Source organism: Peromyscus californicus, unplaced genomic scaffold (assembly GCF_007827085.1).
Source record: "Peromyscus californicus insignis strain IS unplaced genomic scaffold, ASM782708v3 Scaffold_9__1_contigs__length_137607984, whole genome shotgun sequence".
Classification (NCBI taxonomy): domain Eukaryota; kingdom Metazoa; phylum Chordata; class Mammalia; order Rodentia; family Cricetidae; genus Peromyscus; species Peromyscus californicus.
This window is the reverse complement of record NW_026294617.1, coordinates 91,556,022-91,573,717: the sequence shown is the minus strand read 5'-3', so window position 1 is coordinate 91,573,717 and position 17,696 is coordinate 91,556,022. Positions and strand designations below refer to the sequence as shown.

Here is a 17,696-nt window from a genome sequence, read left to right as displayed (position 1 = left end):
TTTATAATTATCAACAACTTTAAAATAGTTAAACAGAAAAAAAATAAGAAAGTAATGACTTTCTACTAAAAATAGAAAACTATCTTGATATTCAACAAAGAAGAAATTAGAATATCATGTTCACTAGTAATTACTCACTGGCTATTTTATAAAGGTATTTATATTATAATTTATAATATGGCATCACAATGTAACTTGTAAAATTATATCATAAGGTATTTAATATTAAAAATCAATCCTGTGATTTTTTTGTAAATTTAAAAAATTACATATATATTTATTCCAGTTTCATACACTATTCTGTAACTTCACAAAATTTTGTAGGTACTATGATTTGGATTGCTCTCCTTTTGCAATATCACTAGTGTGAGAAAAGTAATATCTATAAAGTACACAAATGTCATTGAAAACCAAGTTATCATTGCTCAAAGAAGAAATAGATGTGTACATAACAAGCAAGTCGAAGATACACAGGAGATCCAAAGGTTTGCAGGAAACAACAAAATAAAGTGGAAAGGGAAAAACAATTGGGAGGAGAAATTGGATACAATGCAATATTCTTCAGGAGAAGTCGATACATTTGGTATAGAAGTTTTAGGGCTTTAGTGTTGTACAATTTAATATTTATTTTTAAATACATTTCATAAACTATAGAATTATACCTTAAGCTATTTTTATTGATATATTACCTATTCATTTTGTCCATTATTTAATACTTGCTGCTGCAGTCAGTCTGCTACTTCAAATTCTTTGCAATTTAGTTACTCATTTGAAATACTAATTCTTCTAAAGGACTATTTCAAACAGCTTCTTTCAACTACTAGAGCTACAAGACTGTGGTTTGCATTTGAAAACAAATTGGCAGTCGAGGTATAGCCTAGTGTGTCAGAAACAGAAATCAAGCAGATGCATATTTGAGTGAGATGTTTTGCTTTGATACACACACACACACACACACACACACACCACACACACACAGTGCACACAGCATTTAATTTTACATAGAAAAAAGTGTGTTGCTTTGTTTCCCTGCCCCTGGAAACCAATAATGAGCAGTCAGTGAATATCATACAGAGGCTTCTTACCTGAAGACCTATGGGCCCAGGAGGTCCTGGGAAGCCTCGTGCGCCCTCGTCACCTTTCTGTCCAAACATTCCCTGCTGTCCTCTGGGACCTGCCTCACCATCTCCTCCCTTGGGAACAGCAAGGCATACATCAGTATTGAAAAAAAACATTATGATACATTATTCTAAAAATGGCAGCCATTTTTATAGTCTACCATATATTTACAAAGTAGACTAAATTCCCACAGTCTTCTCCAAATATGTCATTAGTTGGTTCACAAGCATTCTTTGTCTCTAGAGTTTAGTTGATTATGATTTGATCATCTCACCAAATAAAGTAAAAATGGTCCAGCAGAAAATGTAATATTCAAATTTATTAGATATTGAATGACGTTATACTGGTTCTTAAACGGTGCCATGATTTTTTAAATGTGGCAAGTTATAGTAGATCATTTAAGTGTGACTCAGTGTTTAGCATGCAAATAAACTTACTACCACACAGTGTCAAATAGATATAGGACTGACATAATTAAATCCTAAATTTAATCAGAGAGTTAAAAGTACCTAAATTTGTTGATCAGAGAGGGATGAAAACTTACAGCAATTCCAGGGGCACCAACAGGTCCTTGAAGACCTGGGGGACCAGGAGGGCCCTGAAGTGACAAACAAATCAGAAATCTTAAAATCAAAGCTTCTAAGGCATCAGTAAAATTAAAACAAATAGAATACAATGGCTGACCAAGATAAACAATGGCTGACTAAAATCTATTAAACACCTTTACACCTCATTGGAAACACAAAAGTATTGTTTAGATGGCTTTGTAATTACACAGCAACCATCATTTATTTTATTCCCTGCAGACATATACTTTCATATGTATAATCAAGATAAAACTGATATTTATTAAAAACATGAAAATGTTCCACTCTGAATATTGCAGTTATCTAAGACTAGGTTTTCCTACTAACCTATACCAATTTAAAGATGTTTTTAAAAGTTATATTTCTCTAGTTATTTATATATATATATGTATATACACATATACATAAACACATATAGAGAGAGATCAGGAGTATAAGAAATAGTATACTATCTTCTAATTATCTCCAGGTTTCTAAGATGCTGCACATAGAATATATTAATATATGAAAATCAAGAATTTCTGTGCATACACACATGTGTTACACATTCAAATACATGAGACTATTTTGAAGAATAGATTTCAACAGGTAATGGGTCATCTAGGCATGGACACATCCCTTTTTTTCTTGCATTAACTGATAAAGCTTTGCATAAAGGGAGTCTGTTTTTTTTAGTGTTTTGTCAACTTCCCACAAGTGAGAGTCATTTAAAAAGAGAAAACCTAGTTATTGAAAAGTCCCCATAAGACTGAACTGTGTGTACAAACCTGTGGGACATTTTCTTGATTAATGATTGATGTGAGAAGGTTCAGCCCATGAAAGGGGTTGTGCTACCACTGGGACTCTGGTCCAGAATGGTATAAGAAAGCGGGCTGAGTAAGCCATGAGGAGCAAGCCAGTAAGCAGCACTTCTCCATGGCCTCAGCAGCATAAGTTCCCTCTTCTACATCCCTGCCTTAAGTTCTGGCCTGACATGCTTTGATGATGGATTATGATTCTGAAATGTAAGATGTCAAAAATGTCAATAACTTCATCTCTTTTCCACCTACATATCTGTGTGATTCTGATATTCAACCAATATTTGTCACTACAGAATGAAATAAAATTCAGTTTTGTGAAGACAGGTCCTCTATAAGGCAATAAATATAAAACAATTGTAACCTTTGAAGTCTGTATATGAATACACACACACACACATATATACATCAATATATTTTTATTTTATTTATTTTTTGTGTGCACATATGTGTGTGCATTGTATGTGTGCTCTATGTACATATGATCAGGTGAAGTACATAGTAAGATGTCTGGGTAACCTGTTCTATTACTCTTTGATTTATTTCATTGAGCAATGGTCTCTCACAGAACCCTGACCTAGGCTAAGTTACATTTGCTCCTGCATTGTGCATGGATTCTTGGATCTCAAGATAGGTCTGCATGCTAAAGCAACAAGTGTCCTTGCTTGCCGAGTGAAGGCATCTCCCCAAACCCTTATACTACAAATTTTAATTAAGGTCAAAGTTATTTTTTTTACTGTTTATATAAAAATCAACACATACATATTTAAAGTATTTCCATTTAAATTCACAGTACAACAACTATCTGACAAAAAATTTGCGGGAGCTAAATGTTCCTATGAAAAACCACCCATGTAAAAGGATTAAAAGGATGATGCTCCCTCACCAAATTGTAAGGAACTCACGTTTTCGCCCTTGTCACCTTTGCTGCCCTTTTGGCCTGGTTCTCCAATTTCACCCTGTGTTTGAAAGATGCATGTTAAAGCTAATTTCCAAGTCACCATACCTGAAATTTCATCGGTATTGTTAAATTTTACCATTTTACCCTTAATGTAATTTCATGCTAGTATTTAAAACCATGGTCTCAATGTAAAAGCTTGCTCAGCCTCTGACGGTCTATAATTGACCAATAAATACATAGGAAGATGAAGTCAGCCTAAGTTGAGGACGACAACTAGAACTACACCTTAAAAACTGATTTTGCACTGGGCGGAGGTGGTCCATGTCTTTAATCCCAGCACTTGAGAGGCAGAGGCAGTTGGATCTCTGTGAGTTCAAGGCCAGCCTGGTCTACAAAGCGAGATCCAGGACAGGCACCAACACTTCATAGAGAAACTCTGTCTCTAAAAACAAACAAACAAACAAACAAACAAACAAACAAAACAAAAACACCCTGATTTTATCCTGAATATCACTACCAACAATTGACAATGGAAGTACGTTGATCTACATATATATAAACACATGGTGATCAAAATGTATTATTTCTTTTTTCCCAGTTTTCCAAGTAGTAAGATTACAAGAACACTACTTCACAAAATTTCTACATATTACAACAAAATTAGAAACTAACTTGAAACAATGAAACCCTCCATCTGATATAAAAAGTTGAGAACATTCATTATTCATATGTTGGTTAAAAGGATTACCAATCCTTTTACCAGTGCTACTGGAGCTTATTCATAAGTCTTATGGCACAAGTTCTCAGAACTAAACATGTACAAATAATTATATTCAATTTATAATATTTTAAGGAAGATAGTTTTTAAAATATGAAATTATTGTTCTCTTATACATTTTATGTTTCTACTATGTATGCTGTTTTATGAAAGGCATATTTCTTAACTTTTGGAGGTATATAATACCTTTCATTACATAAAAGGTACCAAAAACTAAAAAAGATAAAACCACAAATCTTCCACTTTAGAATTAATCTTTGATTAATTATAGAGTCCCTGAGAAAGCACTAAATATGCTTTAGTATGATACACTAACACAAACAATAACACCAACCTTGTCTCCATCCTCACCAGGAGAGCCAGCAGGCCCAGTAGGCCCTGGGAGACCCACAGGGCCTTGGACTCCATCTCTACCTGCAGGGCCTTGAGGACCCTTCTCTCCCTGCATTAAAATACAATATATCATTAAATTGCTCCAAGAAATCCATAAAGTTTTACATGGTTTAAAAATAATACATGAATACATAAAATACGCGCGCACGCGCACACACACACACACACACACAAACACACACACACACACACACACACACACACACACACACACCCCTACATATCCCAGTTGTTATGATTAGAAAAGAAATTGTTTAATCTTTCTGGGAAACAGATTGCAAGCTGTTAGCAGCAAACAGAAACAATGAAGTACACTCTGTAGGTAATTAATAATACCAACAAAAATTATGTCACCTTTAATAATTTATAAGTCTCTGGCTACACTCTATAAAATTTATTAAACACAAGTGACAAAATAAATACTTTTTAAAAATATTTTCCCCAAACAAATGTTGGCAAATCAGGTGGTACTGTCTCTCTGAGCTCATACCTAGCCTTCCCAGAACTATTGGGGTAGCTGTTCAGCAGATGTTAGACTTAAGCATACATAAAATTTTATGATATGTTTTATATGCAATGGGTTCCCCCATTTTTACAGGTGTTTTGTGGATTCTATGAGTTTGGATATTTTAATTCATGTCTGCTTTTCCTGATGCCAAACAGCCTTTGTGTTGGGTTTCTCATTCTCTCCGGTTCTGTTTGTGCCTCTCTGGCAAGAACATTACTTTTCTACTTGTAAATTTATGTACAACAAAAGATAGAGCCTTGCTGAAGAAAACAACTTCTACTGCTATAAAAAATATGCTTTCTGGCTTGAAAATAATGTATTTTCCCATACTAGAATTTCTATAGGTTTTGTTGGAGACAACGTTCTAGATTGTTATCAGTGGTTTTTCTCCTGTTGCATAAACTGAGAAGCCTCAAGGGATTGATTGTCGCCCCTTTACATCACCCACTTACCTCACAGTCTCCTAACCCTTTATGCTGATGTATGTTTATGTGTTTTGTCTCAAGTTACCTCCTTAAAACAATATTTTATTAGTGCTAGGTGTCAAATCTAGGGCCACATGACTGCTAGGAAATTGACTTACCACCAGGCTACCTTTTGATCATCACCAAATGTACTTCCTAAAAGCATTTCCATTATATCTTCCTCTTCATTGAAAGTTCTTGTCAAATATTAGTGTCCTTTCTCTGAGCTACTGAAATAAAGTGCTGCCTCCACACACTCATGTCTTTTTCTTCCCCCCACATCATTTCACCATTACAACCAAAGAGCTGGTCAGGTCATGTAATCTACATCATTAGATGAATGTATTTGCTTATCATTCCTCAGAGTGAGCACTGTGATGATTAGTGTCAACTGCTGGCTTGACAGAAGTTAGATTTATCTAGGGGAAGGCTCTGGGCATGACTGTGGGGGATTGTCTTGATTACATTAATTGGGACAGAAAGATTTACCCACCGTGGTTGACATTATTCCTAGACTGGTGCATTCTAGATTGTTATAAGTGGAGAATGGTTAACTAAGCACTAAGTACACCATCATCCTTTGCTCTTGGTCTTTATTAGAGGTGCAAAGTGATGAGCTACTTCAAGCTCTTGCTGCCTTGATTTCCCTTCTATTATTCTTGGTACCTTGAACTATAAGTTAAAATAAACTCTTTCTCCCAGAAGTTGCTTGTAAGAGAGTATTTTATAAGAAAAGAAATGAAGACACTACCTTGACCTAGTTCCTACTAGGATCCAATGACATCTAGTAGCAAGAAGAATAAAACAGCTCTGCTACAAATGTAACTTTTCTTACTGCTTTTTTTTTTTGCTAAATTTATACAACTCAACTTTTATCACAACTCCTAGAATGCATCCTTCATCACTCAAAAGCTCCCATATGTTATTTTCTGGCCATTGTTTCGTCTATTTTTAATCACTGTTCTGTTTCACTATTGTGACTATTGTGCCAGTCATGGTTATTTACTGAAGGCATCACAACTCTACATGATGCTTGAGAACTGTAACTGCACATGATCCTCAATCTCCTATGACTATCTTTTCAGATATGGGAAAATAGGCTCTGAAGTGAAGAACTTAACCGACATCATTAACTAAATAGATGAGAGAGCCGAGCTCTCAACTCAGTTCTGAGTAGAAGTCAGCAGCCTATTCAACTTCAGTGTTCTTAGTTCTCATTCATTGTTTTCTTTAATATCTTCACTTCCCATTTATCTCATTTTTTATTGAGAAATAAACAAATATATTCATGGTTTCCTAATAACGAGAGGGATTGCATCCAATCCCACTAGTACCTTTAGCTACTGCATTCTTCTTTTAGCTCCACGCTTACTCACACTCTTTCTCTTCTATGGACTCATGGAACTAACCATCCATACACAAACTTATTATCAGTAAGTGTCTATTTTCTCTGCTTTTGATGGAGACTTCCACAACTCATGTCTATAATGATTCTCTATAGTGTGATTCTAGATCTCTGTTCTCTCTCAGCACTGTATCACATGAGAGTAGAATGCTTTGGTTTTAAACCTATTATTTCAAATGGCACTTCAGACTTGCAATCTGGCGCTCATCATTCTAAAATCATACAAACGCATGCTTGTATTATAGAAAATATTTAAAACTGATTTTCCTTGACATTATTGACTCCTGTTGTTTAATTCACATTTAGTTAAAGCATTGACCTCACTTTGTTTCAGACTGATGCTTCTTCGTCTCATGTTACTACAACTGCACTATCAAAAGATGCATAATTAACAGAGCTTATCTATAATCCAAAAAGGTGGCAGTCATATACGCAAATCATAGTTTTTTAATTTGTCACATAATCAAAATGTCTATCACCAAATGATAAGTTGAAAGAGGTTTGGGGTTGGGGATTTAACTCAGTGGTAGAGCACTTGCCTAGCAAGCGCAAGACCCTGGGTTCAGTCCTCAGCTCTGGAAAATAAAATAAAAATAACAAAAAAAAAAAGAAGAAAAGAAAGAACTAGGTTTATCTTCCCTTTCCAATCCCACCACCAAGAGATTCTAATTTGACTGATAGTTTGGAAATCATGTTTAGGCCATAGTCAATCATTTTAAGTATTTTGTACAGCTTTGGATTAGGTAAGTGTATTATAAGCTTGACTTCCGCATGATCTAGCATGTCTTTTATATTTCATGTAAACCTGTGTCTTTTGGTAACCACTTAATATTTTCAACTCAGGCCAAAATTTATATTTGGAATTTGGGAAACAGAAGGTGTTTTAGTAAAAATTTGGCCAACAATTCCATGAAGTTTCACAAGACTTTTGCATGAATATCTGTGAGTATTAACCCAACATTGCCAGAACTACATTCTGCTAATGTATGTAAGCTAATACTTTCCTTAAAAAACTACTTAATTCAGTATCTACCAGTTTGTTTTTCTCAATACTTTTAAGGACAAAAGGTACAATATTATAAATATTTGCAGCTCTAGATGTGAAAAAAATGAGAGAGCCTAGCTAAACAAGGATTTCATGATCTCGCTAGCCATGATACATATATCACCAACTGTCAAACCTTGTGAGACCTTAACCTGCTTCTTAAATAATTTTTCATCACTCTCTAAATTAAATTTTAAAACAATTGGCAGTGCTTTTTACTTTGGTATTTAATTCGGCATTTTACTTCCTAAACCAAAATATGTATTCAATTTAAACCATAGGATTGAATACACTATCATCATAGAAAATATATTTTCTATGTTCCAAAGTTCCTTTTATCTGTATTCATCCTTTATTGTACAAGTTATGTATGGCCTAAATGTTTTAATTAGCTGGAATCAAAGACATTGAGCCCTTTTTTTCCTGTCACTTAACAATGAACAGTATATTGTTAAAGAAAGATATGGCCTCAGAAAAATTCTCAGCAAAAATATGCAACATGCCTTTGCTTCAAAGCATAACTTATATCCAACAGTGTCAATGTCTTATTCTAACTTCCTGATTAAATAACAAAGAAAAAAATCAGTAGGACTATTAAGGTCTGAACATGTCCCTCAAAAATATGTTGAAAAGGTCATTGTCCATGCATTGATTACAGGGTCAGGCCTAATGAGAGAAGATCATCCCATGAGCGCAAATAGAAATTATGGCATTAGAAATGGGTTGAGTTAATTGTTACAGAAGGAAATAGATATATAAGAGTTTTGCCCACTCTTAGACTTTCATTGTCCTAGGATAGAACAACATGAGGTCTTCCTGAGAAGAAGACCCTTCATTTTGGATTTCTCAGCTTAACACCATGGATCAGGATATTACTGTTCGTTCCTAATTATGCAGTGTAGTATTCTATCACAGGATTGAAAAGGACTTTAGTACTCTATCACAGGACCTGAATATCAGAACAGGGTAATGAAAGAAAAATGTATGGACAATGAGTATAATTCCATTACTAGAGCTGAAGACAGTAACTGAAGGACAGTGATATTTGAATTACAAGTTTAAACTCAATTGTGTATCTCACAGCTTACAAGAAAGAAAAAAATATTAAGTTATATTTTATGTGCATCATAGCACTTTGTAGGCTACACTAATTAATTTGTGTGTTCATCTTAGAGGATGCTTTATAAAATTTAATATGGTTGAATCAATACCAGAAACAAGAGGCAAACCTAATAAACAGAATAAAGTCCACAACAATTAAGATACACAAATTTTAAGTCAAATAATTGTGACATGAAATAATCACGTTTCCTATTTCACCCACCAAAGAGCGAAACTCAAACTATATGAGAATCTCAAGTGCGTCCTGTGGGATATATCTATGAACCATGTAAACAACTGAGATGGAAGGTGTGTTTTGAAAGATGTAAAAAGTTTTAACATTTCTCTAGTATAAAGCAGTGAAGTATATAACGTTTAATCAAAACTCCCATTTTCCTTTTTAAATGAGCAAAATTAGAAGCTTTTTACCTTAATAACATTCCACTCCCTCACAAATTTCAGGGCTTCATAACTTGTGGGAAAATGCCATCTCAATTAATTGAATTTCAAAGGTCCTCTATTGTGAGAACACAAGGAGTCGTCTTCATATGCCAGGCACATAAGCAGGGAGAATGCAGTGGAGTATGAAGAGCTAATACTCTCGAATAAAAAGTAATCATGTGTGCAGGTTGGCAGCGTCATATATTTCCCTCAACATTACTTACAGGAGCACCTTTTTCTCCTGCTGGACCAGGAGGGCCCTGGGGGCCTGGACGTCCTGGCAAACCAATTGGGCCCGCTGTGCCTGCAGAGCCTCGCTCTCCCGGAGAGCCCTGGAACAAGAGAATGAGGATATCTTGTCATAATAGTTAAAACAGATACTTCCATACGAATCACTTGCTTAACAATGAAAATGTAATCTAGTAAAAAAATGTCAAGCTAAATGTGAGGGCATTTTAATAACTCAAGAAGTAGTTATACCTACCACTTGAGGGATGAAATGCTAATTCCAGTACCAAGTGCAGATGTTGACATTAAGCAACTTTGATGAAATGGAAGATACCCTAAAGTTCTCACTTTTGAGATGGGAGCTTTGAAAATCTGTCTTTACACAATGCTGGATAAATATGCATACATTGTTGAACCTTCCTTAGTTTACTTCTTGTATCATAAAGAATCAACATATCCTTCCCTACACTGTTTATTGCCTGAAGCGCTTTCTGGACTTCACATCAAAGTTCCCAAATATATGTTTTTCTAAATCCAAAAGTTGAGCTCACAAGGTCTCAAATATACACCATACAATAAAGTATGCTGTTGGCACAGACTTCGGAATTTTTGCTCAGAACCTGCAAATTTATCTTGGTCCTCTACTGACCACTGGCCTCATTAACAATATGAGACAACTCACATCTGATAAGTTTGTACAATTGATTTTGAAAAAAGATAACTTATGTACATTAATTAATTTGCTGTAAAATACACTGTAAATATTTAAAACATCATCTTAAAGTGACTATATTTATCTGAGGTAACAATTTAAGAAAATATTGAGTGTAGGAAATGTGAAATATACATATACTAAATTATGCACAGCTCAAGTAAAATCAGTTACAATATTCAATACTCTGCAGTCTTTGTGTTAGATTGCTAGATGAATCATTAAGCTATAAATTGCCATGTTATTTTATGATACAGATGGATCAAAGAAATATGATTTTTAGTATCTTTCCTTAAGTTAACATATACATATAAATAACATTTCAAAACACCTAATAGTGGTTATTAACAAAACATATATCTTATATTAGTAGTAATTGACTGACAAAAAAATTTCCATATATTGGTAATCTTATTAAGCAAATACAGTTTATCTAAATTGTTCTAATTTATATTTTCATTAGCTAAGGAATTAACGATACTAGATGAACAATGGTAACACAATCAAGAATTTGTAATTACATAGTACCTCACCACTTACCAATTGGTCATTTTTTCAATTTTCATTTTGGTTTCAAAAAATTCCAGGAGTATCATTTCTTTTTAAATGAGGGGCACTAACTTTGTAACCTCCTTCCCCACTCTCTGTGAGAAGCTTCCTATTGTTCTTCTCTGAGGACATCAATGCCACAATTCCCAGGCTACCCACCCCGGGATTCTTAGAATTTAATACCCACTCAATTTCCCTACGGTGTTCACTGATTGCAGATGATAGATATATGTGTTTCTTAAATTTCTCAATGTTAATTTGTTAAAAGTCTTCTGTGACATTGTACTTCTCATCCATGTATTTTATTTGTAGTCATTAAATTAAAAAGATTCAAATTTGATGTTATAGAAGAAAAAGTAACATGAAAATGTGATATCTTTTTCTCTTCTTTATTTTATGAGTAAATGAAGCATTTGATTTACTTTTTGTAACTGTGAGATATCAAAATTAAGGGAAAGAATTTTGAAGAATTTTATCAAAATTTCAACTGGATTTAAACAAAAAGGCATTTATAAGCTAGAATTACATGAAAAATCACATAAAATGTTTGTTATACTGCATAATAACCAATGAAGAACTGTGTGAATATTACCTGCTTACTAGTCAAGTGTTAGAAATCATAAATATGAGAACGCAACTGCAATAAAATAAATTTTTATTTAGTATTTTCTAAAATATATGTATGTGTGTGCATGTGTATATATTACACATCCTTATGTCTCTATTTCTCTCTCTCCCTCTAGATATATGTATATGATGTACATATGTAAATATATGTATGCATATATATGTATATATACAGGGTATGTATGTATACATACAGTATATATACAGGGTGTGTATGTATACATACAGTATATATACAGGGTATGTATGTATACATACACACATACACATATATATACAAATAAAATACATGGTTGTAGAAATGTCAACATAATTTATTAATGATGTGCATTTGTCTATTTACGAGTTATGTGGAACATTGGTCTTGGTTAAAACCTGAGTCACTCAATTGCCATTAATAGCAATTTGCCGAACTTTAATTGAATATTTATTTTCCCTAAAAGTTGTGGTCATAAAACATGAAGACATATGTGTCATACTAATTGACGTATCATTATTGACATGTGACTCATGGCTTTTATTTTGGGAAAAAATGTGTTTGTTGAAAGTAAACTCTGCTTAATATTTAAAAGTAAACTAAATATTTTATATAAACATTTTAACAGGTCTTAAGCAGAGATGGAATGCTGCTGTTTTGAGTCTAAGGAAGTGTGCAGAGTGTGTAGATATTATATGTTATTATTAAAAAGGAAACTATTTTACTTTCTGCCTTAAAGCATTCCGAAGATTAAATTTCAGATTATCATCTTGCTTTTGGAAGCTGCATTAAAATTAATAACAAAATATATTACTTTTCTGTAGTTAAAATATTTCTCATGATCTTGTCAGATTTCATCAGCATTAAGACAAATGATGAGAAGGCAAAGAGGCTTGTCAGTGTATACCTGTGCCCTAAGGTACAGTGGCAATTCCCTCTTTTTCCTTGTTATTACAGAAATTCCATAAGCCTGTATATCTGTAATAATGGAATGCTCAGCACTGATTTTATTTTATCCACCAATAAATGTAAAATGAAAATCTCTGATGGTGCCTGTTGATTAAACAAATGATGTAGAGTGAAGTTGAGAATCTTAAGTCTTCGACCAGCTTTGAACAAACAAAACTTTCCAGTCTTTCACTCACAACTGAAACACTGGTAAGGCAATCTCTTTCTTTTCTTTGAGCTTCAGCTCAATTTTAGAAGAATTTTTTATGCATTTAGCATGAATAAATTGGGATTCTGTGCTCATGTAATACATTCTAGGAAAACTATGTAATATAATAGTTCCTACCATTGGGAAACTCATTTTCAAGCTTAATATCTTCATAAAACTTAGGTATCTAAACTGATTAAGAGAAAATTTGAATTTGTGTATAGTAAATATAATTACTTTTGTGTAGTAAATAAAATTATTATATTGACAGTTATGTATAAAATAGACATATAGATTAAAATGAGAAATTGATAGTGCTCACAAAGGCAGGGATTTCCACTCATTTTTTCCAATGACAAAGCACTTGTGGCAGTTACTGGCACAAGGCATTTCATAAATAAATGTTTGCTAGTGTGAGCCTTCTCTTTCCAGCCCTGGAACCAATAGTTCTGATCTTGACCAAATTCTCTATGGCTCATTTTTTCATCAATAAAATATGGGAAATAGACTCTGATTAGTTTCTTGAAATGTTTAGTATTGGGATGTACCTAAAGATAAAATATGAAAACAATGAATTGATTTTTGATAATTATGCCTAGGTATGTCTATGAGTAAAAGACACACATAAACTTTAGTAGCTATAAAGCTGAAAGTGAAGAAGAGACATCTAAGATTAGGAGGTTCTATTGTGCCACTAAGTTTACATTGTTAGATAGGCAGAGCTTATTCCATATAGCATTATTGTGTCCTTGTGTCCTGACCAGCAATGGCAGTATATCAGAAATGCTAAACTGGAAAGAACATGCTGAAAAACCTAAAAAAACACAGAACTATCATTTTTGTAATTTTTGAGTTAGAAAGCAAGGTTTCACAAAGGTTGTTTCTCTTTCCTTATTCCTACAAACAGTGTTCCATACTAAAAATATTTTCTTACGCTACTAAATATAAAAAGAGAGTATGCTTTCCACATTGTGAAGATTAAACCTTCTATTCAATTTATTTCTTTAATGTTATCTTTCCCTATTTCTGCAACCCATCCCCTTAAATGTCCCAACATCTCCCTAAAATCCTTTAATGGTAACAAGACAGGAAGCTACGGCATTAGTGTGCATCTTGGGATGGGTGAGTGTAGAGAAACAGCCCGGGCTGTTTCCCTAACCGTTGCACAGATGAGGACAGTAAAAACATATATTTATATCAGTTTCTTTCATTATTCCTTTCATATTCTAGGGAGATTTTTGTAAAGCTATGAAAGCAGAAAACAGACAAAACATCTCATTAGCATTCAGTGTAAATGGAGCTCACTGAGGAAAAACAGAAACACAAGCAAGTTCTTGTGTTACAAAGCTATCTATGTAGAAAACAAAAATGTGTATTTCCATATTTTTAAGGCCAAGGTGACCTTCATTTCAACACTTGAAGTGAAGTCATTACACTCTCCTAATGATATACTTTAAATCATACAAAATAAAAGTCCAGATGGAGCATCAAGCATTGCTAGAATTTGAAGTGTAAACTCTGATGATCATCTCCATGTTTTGTACTAGTGCTGCAATAGTTTGTCATTGGTCCTGGCCACATTCTGTGACTAAAGACCAATCCTCCTTGGGTGTAACAGCTTGTTCTTGAGAAGCGGGACACAAGAATCAAGAGTCATCAGTGCAATCATTCCAAAATTTCTATTTCGCCCTCTGAAAAATGAACAAAATACAATGGAAAGAAACCTCTCAGGAATGAAGGGTAAAGAAGGGAGAAGAAAAAGGAACTATGACAAAAACATGCAAGCTATTGAAGAAATGACAAGAAGAAATAACTCACAAAGGAGGGAATAGAATCTGAAGGCTTAGTAACAAAAGAGTAATCGATAGTGACGGGGTAGAGTGCATTGTAAGTTTGTAAAATGTTGGACATTATTTGGGAAATTTGGGTCTCCTTCCTCTTATATGCTTTCTCCATATAAAGAACGTTCCACCACAGCCAGAACAACAAAACAACAACAAGCCCATCAGTCAGTAAATAAAATAATATATAATTATTAAATTAATTAAAAATATAGAGGGAAGGCTTTTGACAGTCTTCATGCTTCATTTAGTTAAATGCTAGTTTTGAAGGTTTTATTTTTAATTTTTTTTAATGTGTGTGGTGTGGGTTTGTGCAAGCGAGTTCAACAATGACTTCAGAGGCCACAAAAAGGTGGTGGATGCCCTGGCGTTAAAGGTTAAAGGCTGGTAAATTAAAATTGTTTAATACTGTCAAAAATCACAGTGATTTGAGTAACATGAGGGTGTCAAAACATCATATGGTAGAAATTAAGGGGCGATAAGGATAATGACCTGGGTAGCCCATTGTTACTAGGATCACATAATGAACATGATTTGTCAACCATGATTAGTAAGTTAATTTTGAAGGCAGTATGGACCCACAAGTGTGGTTCAATCAGATCATGGCATAGTTAGAGAAGTGTATTAAACTGAAATTCTACTCCCAATGACAAAAGGACTGTTAGAGGATGGGTAGCAAAATGAACGGAGTCAAGGAGAAGCGTTACCATATTGTTAGGAAGAGAACAAAGAGACTAAACAGAGGATATTGTAGCAGAAATGATGAAGTCATAAGCAAAATACTATAAAGTGGTTAGCATGGCTCCAGTCTGCCCTGGATAGAAGTTGTGAAGAGAGCTAAGAAAATGTTCAGTTCTATAAGCAGGGGAAGAGGATTAAATGAGAAAAGGCTTCTAAATATGGCATTTTGTATGCTATAGTGATATTTCAGAGCATTGCTGAGAACAGAGGGGGCATGAAAAACATGAGGGCCATACTCTGTTTCTCAGTTGAGTTTACACGGAATTCAGGAATAAATGTGAAGCCAAACCCTGATGCTTGCTCATTGCCAATTATTTCATGATGTTACAGAAATGTGTGACAATCACTACTAGCATGGGAAATGACATTATTTTTCATTCTTATTTGATAATTTTATATCACAGAAAAATTCAAGTCTCATCAAGTACTTAATTCAGACAGAACACGTATGTGAAATTGAAGCTTATTTTATGACTAATTATTAAAGGAGGGGCTGAATAAGAAAACAAATTCAAACCACAACCTTTCCAGGTTTTTTCCTATTCATGACATTATTGTACTTACCATTGTGATTTATTTCATTGAGAACAGTAAGAGGTATAGACAGTTCCGTATCTCCTGCCAGAGCAAATCTTTCCAACCTCCTAAACCCTTGTGCTTCTGCACTCGTTAGTGCCTGCAATTAGCAGAAACCTGGCATTGAGTGCTTTGATTGACACATGTTTATTTTCTCTTCCACACACCTTGGGATCCCAGCATGAGAGTAATAACAGGAGAGCTGTAATTTGCAACTATGGATAGCGTGGCTATCTATTATCATCATACTTACAACTGGACCCTGTGGGCCCTGGGGACCTTCTCCTCCTTTCAGTCCAGGTGCGCCCTGATAAAAGTGAAAAAAAAAAACAAAGCAATTGAATACATATAAAGTGACTATTAATAGGCACTGTGTGACTGACAAAATGGAGATGACAGGAAGTGTTTTCTGAAGGCAACACACGCAGGGATATACATGTATATTAAGATAATGAAATGCATAGATTTATATATAGCTCCTTATTTACTCATGACTCTGAGTAAAAATTTCATCCATGTGCTTTACTTATATGTTGAGCATACCTGGGCTCCAGGAAGGCCTCTTTCACCTGGGAAACCACGTATTCCTGCTGGTCCATCTTTCCCTGAGATACCTTGAGGACCTGGGTCACCCTGAGAGATAAAATACATACCATTAGCAAAATGTAATTTCTACACAGTTTCTATGAACAAAATGGTGAGTATCTCTCATCTCACCCTTACTTAAAGACAATATGCATCATTTAATTAAAAGGTTGTCATTAGGAGTGCCATACATATTAAAATACTGATACCCAGATGTAAGGGTATTATACAAACTGGTGATATTATGGTCAATGAAATGATTCTTGGGCTATTATTCAGTAATGTCTTGAAATACAGTAACCTTACACTAAATATCACCATGGCAAATTGTTCTGACATTGAGTAGTATGGAAACGCATAATACACATGTATAGTGGATGAGGAGTACATAGAGGTTTTGAGTAAGCGAATGTCCTTGATCTTGCTGTACCTTTGCACCTTCTTTCCCTGCAGCACCAGGAAGTCCTTGCTCACCAGGAGGACCAGGAGGTCCAGGATGCCCACGTTCACCAATTGGACCTGTCTCACCAGTCGGTCCCTGAATCAGACAAGTAAAGCCATATTAGAATGTCCTGTCACGTTTGCCACATCAATAGAAAGCAAACTCAAAGATTACTGTTCTTCACAGGATTATTTTCCTTTATTTTCATGATGCATAACAAAACACTTCCTGGAAGTTAATGAAAGTAGTATATGCAGCAAGTGTTTGAGAAGCTTATTGCAGTGTTGGTGAGAATAGCCAGAAGTGCCAGGGAACTGTATGATGTATGCAAGGAGAGTTTCCTTGCTCAAAACTAGAACTGCTTGAGAGGGAAGCTAGACCAACTACTCTTTAAAACTTTATGTTATAAATGATAGTTTCACCTTATTCCTCTCTTTATACAAGGTGTCAAATCTGCTTTACAATATTGAGACACTGATGCCACTCTGGTGGGTACTCAAGGAGTCACTCATTGCTTTGATAATAAATCAAAGTCTCTTGGACCCCCCCAAAAAATGAGCAGTTTTTTTTTCCATTTCCCTGACCCAGCAACCCCCATACAAACAGTTAATTCATATTCACTTGACAAAGTCTGAGGAATAAAGCTAAGGGGTCCCAGAGTTTAGTCCTTGAGTTTGTCCTGGAAGCTGTACTAAAAAACCAGCTGCCTGAAGGGACAGCAAA

At 34.5% G+C, this 17,696-nt stretch overlaps 1 protein-coding gene across 2 annotated transcripts in view; it reads right to left on the bottom strand.

Annotated features, from left to right (window-relative positions):
- Col11a1 (collagen type XI alpha 1 chain) overlaps nucleotides 1-17,696 on the bottom strand; it is a 199,630-nt gene that overhangs the window by 50,216 nt on the left and 131,718 nt on the right. For both annotated transcript variants that reach the window (XM_052730954.1, XM_052730953.1), the window contains 8 exons: nucleotides 16,962-17,069; nucleotides 16,490-16,579; nucleotides 16,200-16,253; nucleotides 9,764-9,871; nucleotides 4,517-4,624; nucleotides 3,409-3,462; nucleotides 1,664-1,717; nucleotides 1,086-1,193 (listed from right to left, as the gene is read on the bottom strand). In XM_052730954.1, the coding sequence (XP_052586914.1) occupies nucleotides 1,086-1,193; nucleotides 1,664-1,717; nucleotides 3,409-3,462; nucleotides 4,517-4,624; nucleotides 9,764-9,871; nucleotides 16,200-16,253; nucleotides 16,490-16,579; nucleotides 16,962-17,069 (684 nt within the window). The remainder of the gene's footprint in view (nucleotides 1-1,085; nucleotides 1,194-1,663; nucleotides 1,718-3,408; nucleotides 3,463-4,516; nucleotides 4,625-9,763; nucleotides 9,872-16,199; nucleotides 16,254-16,489; nucleotides 16,580-16,961; nucleotides 17,070-17,696) is intronic.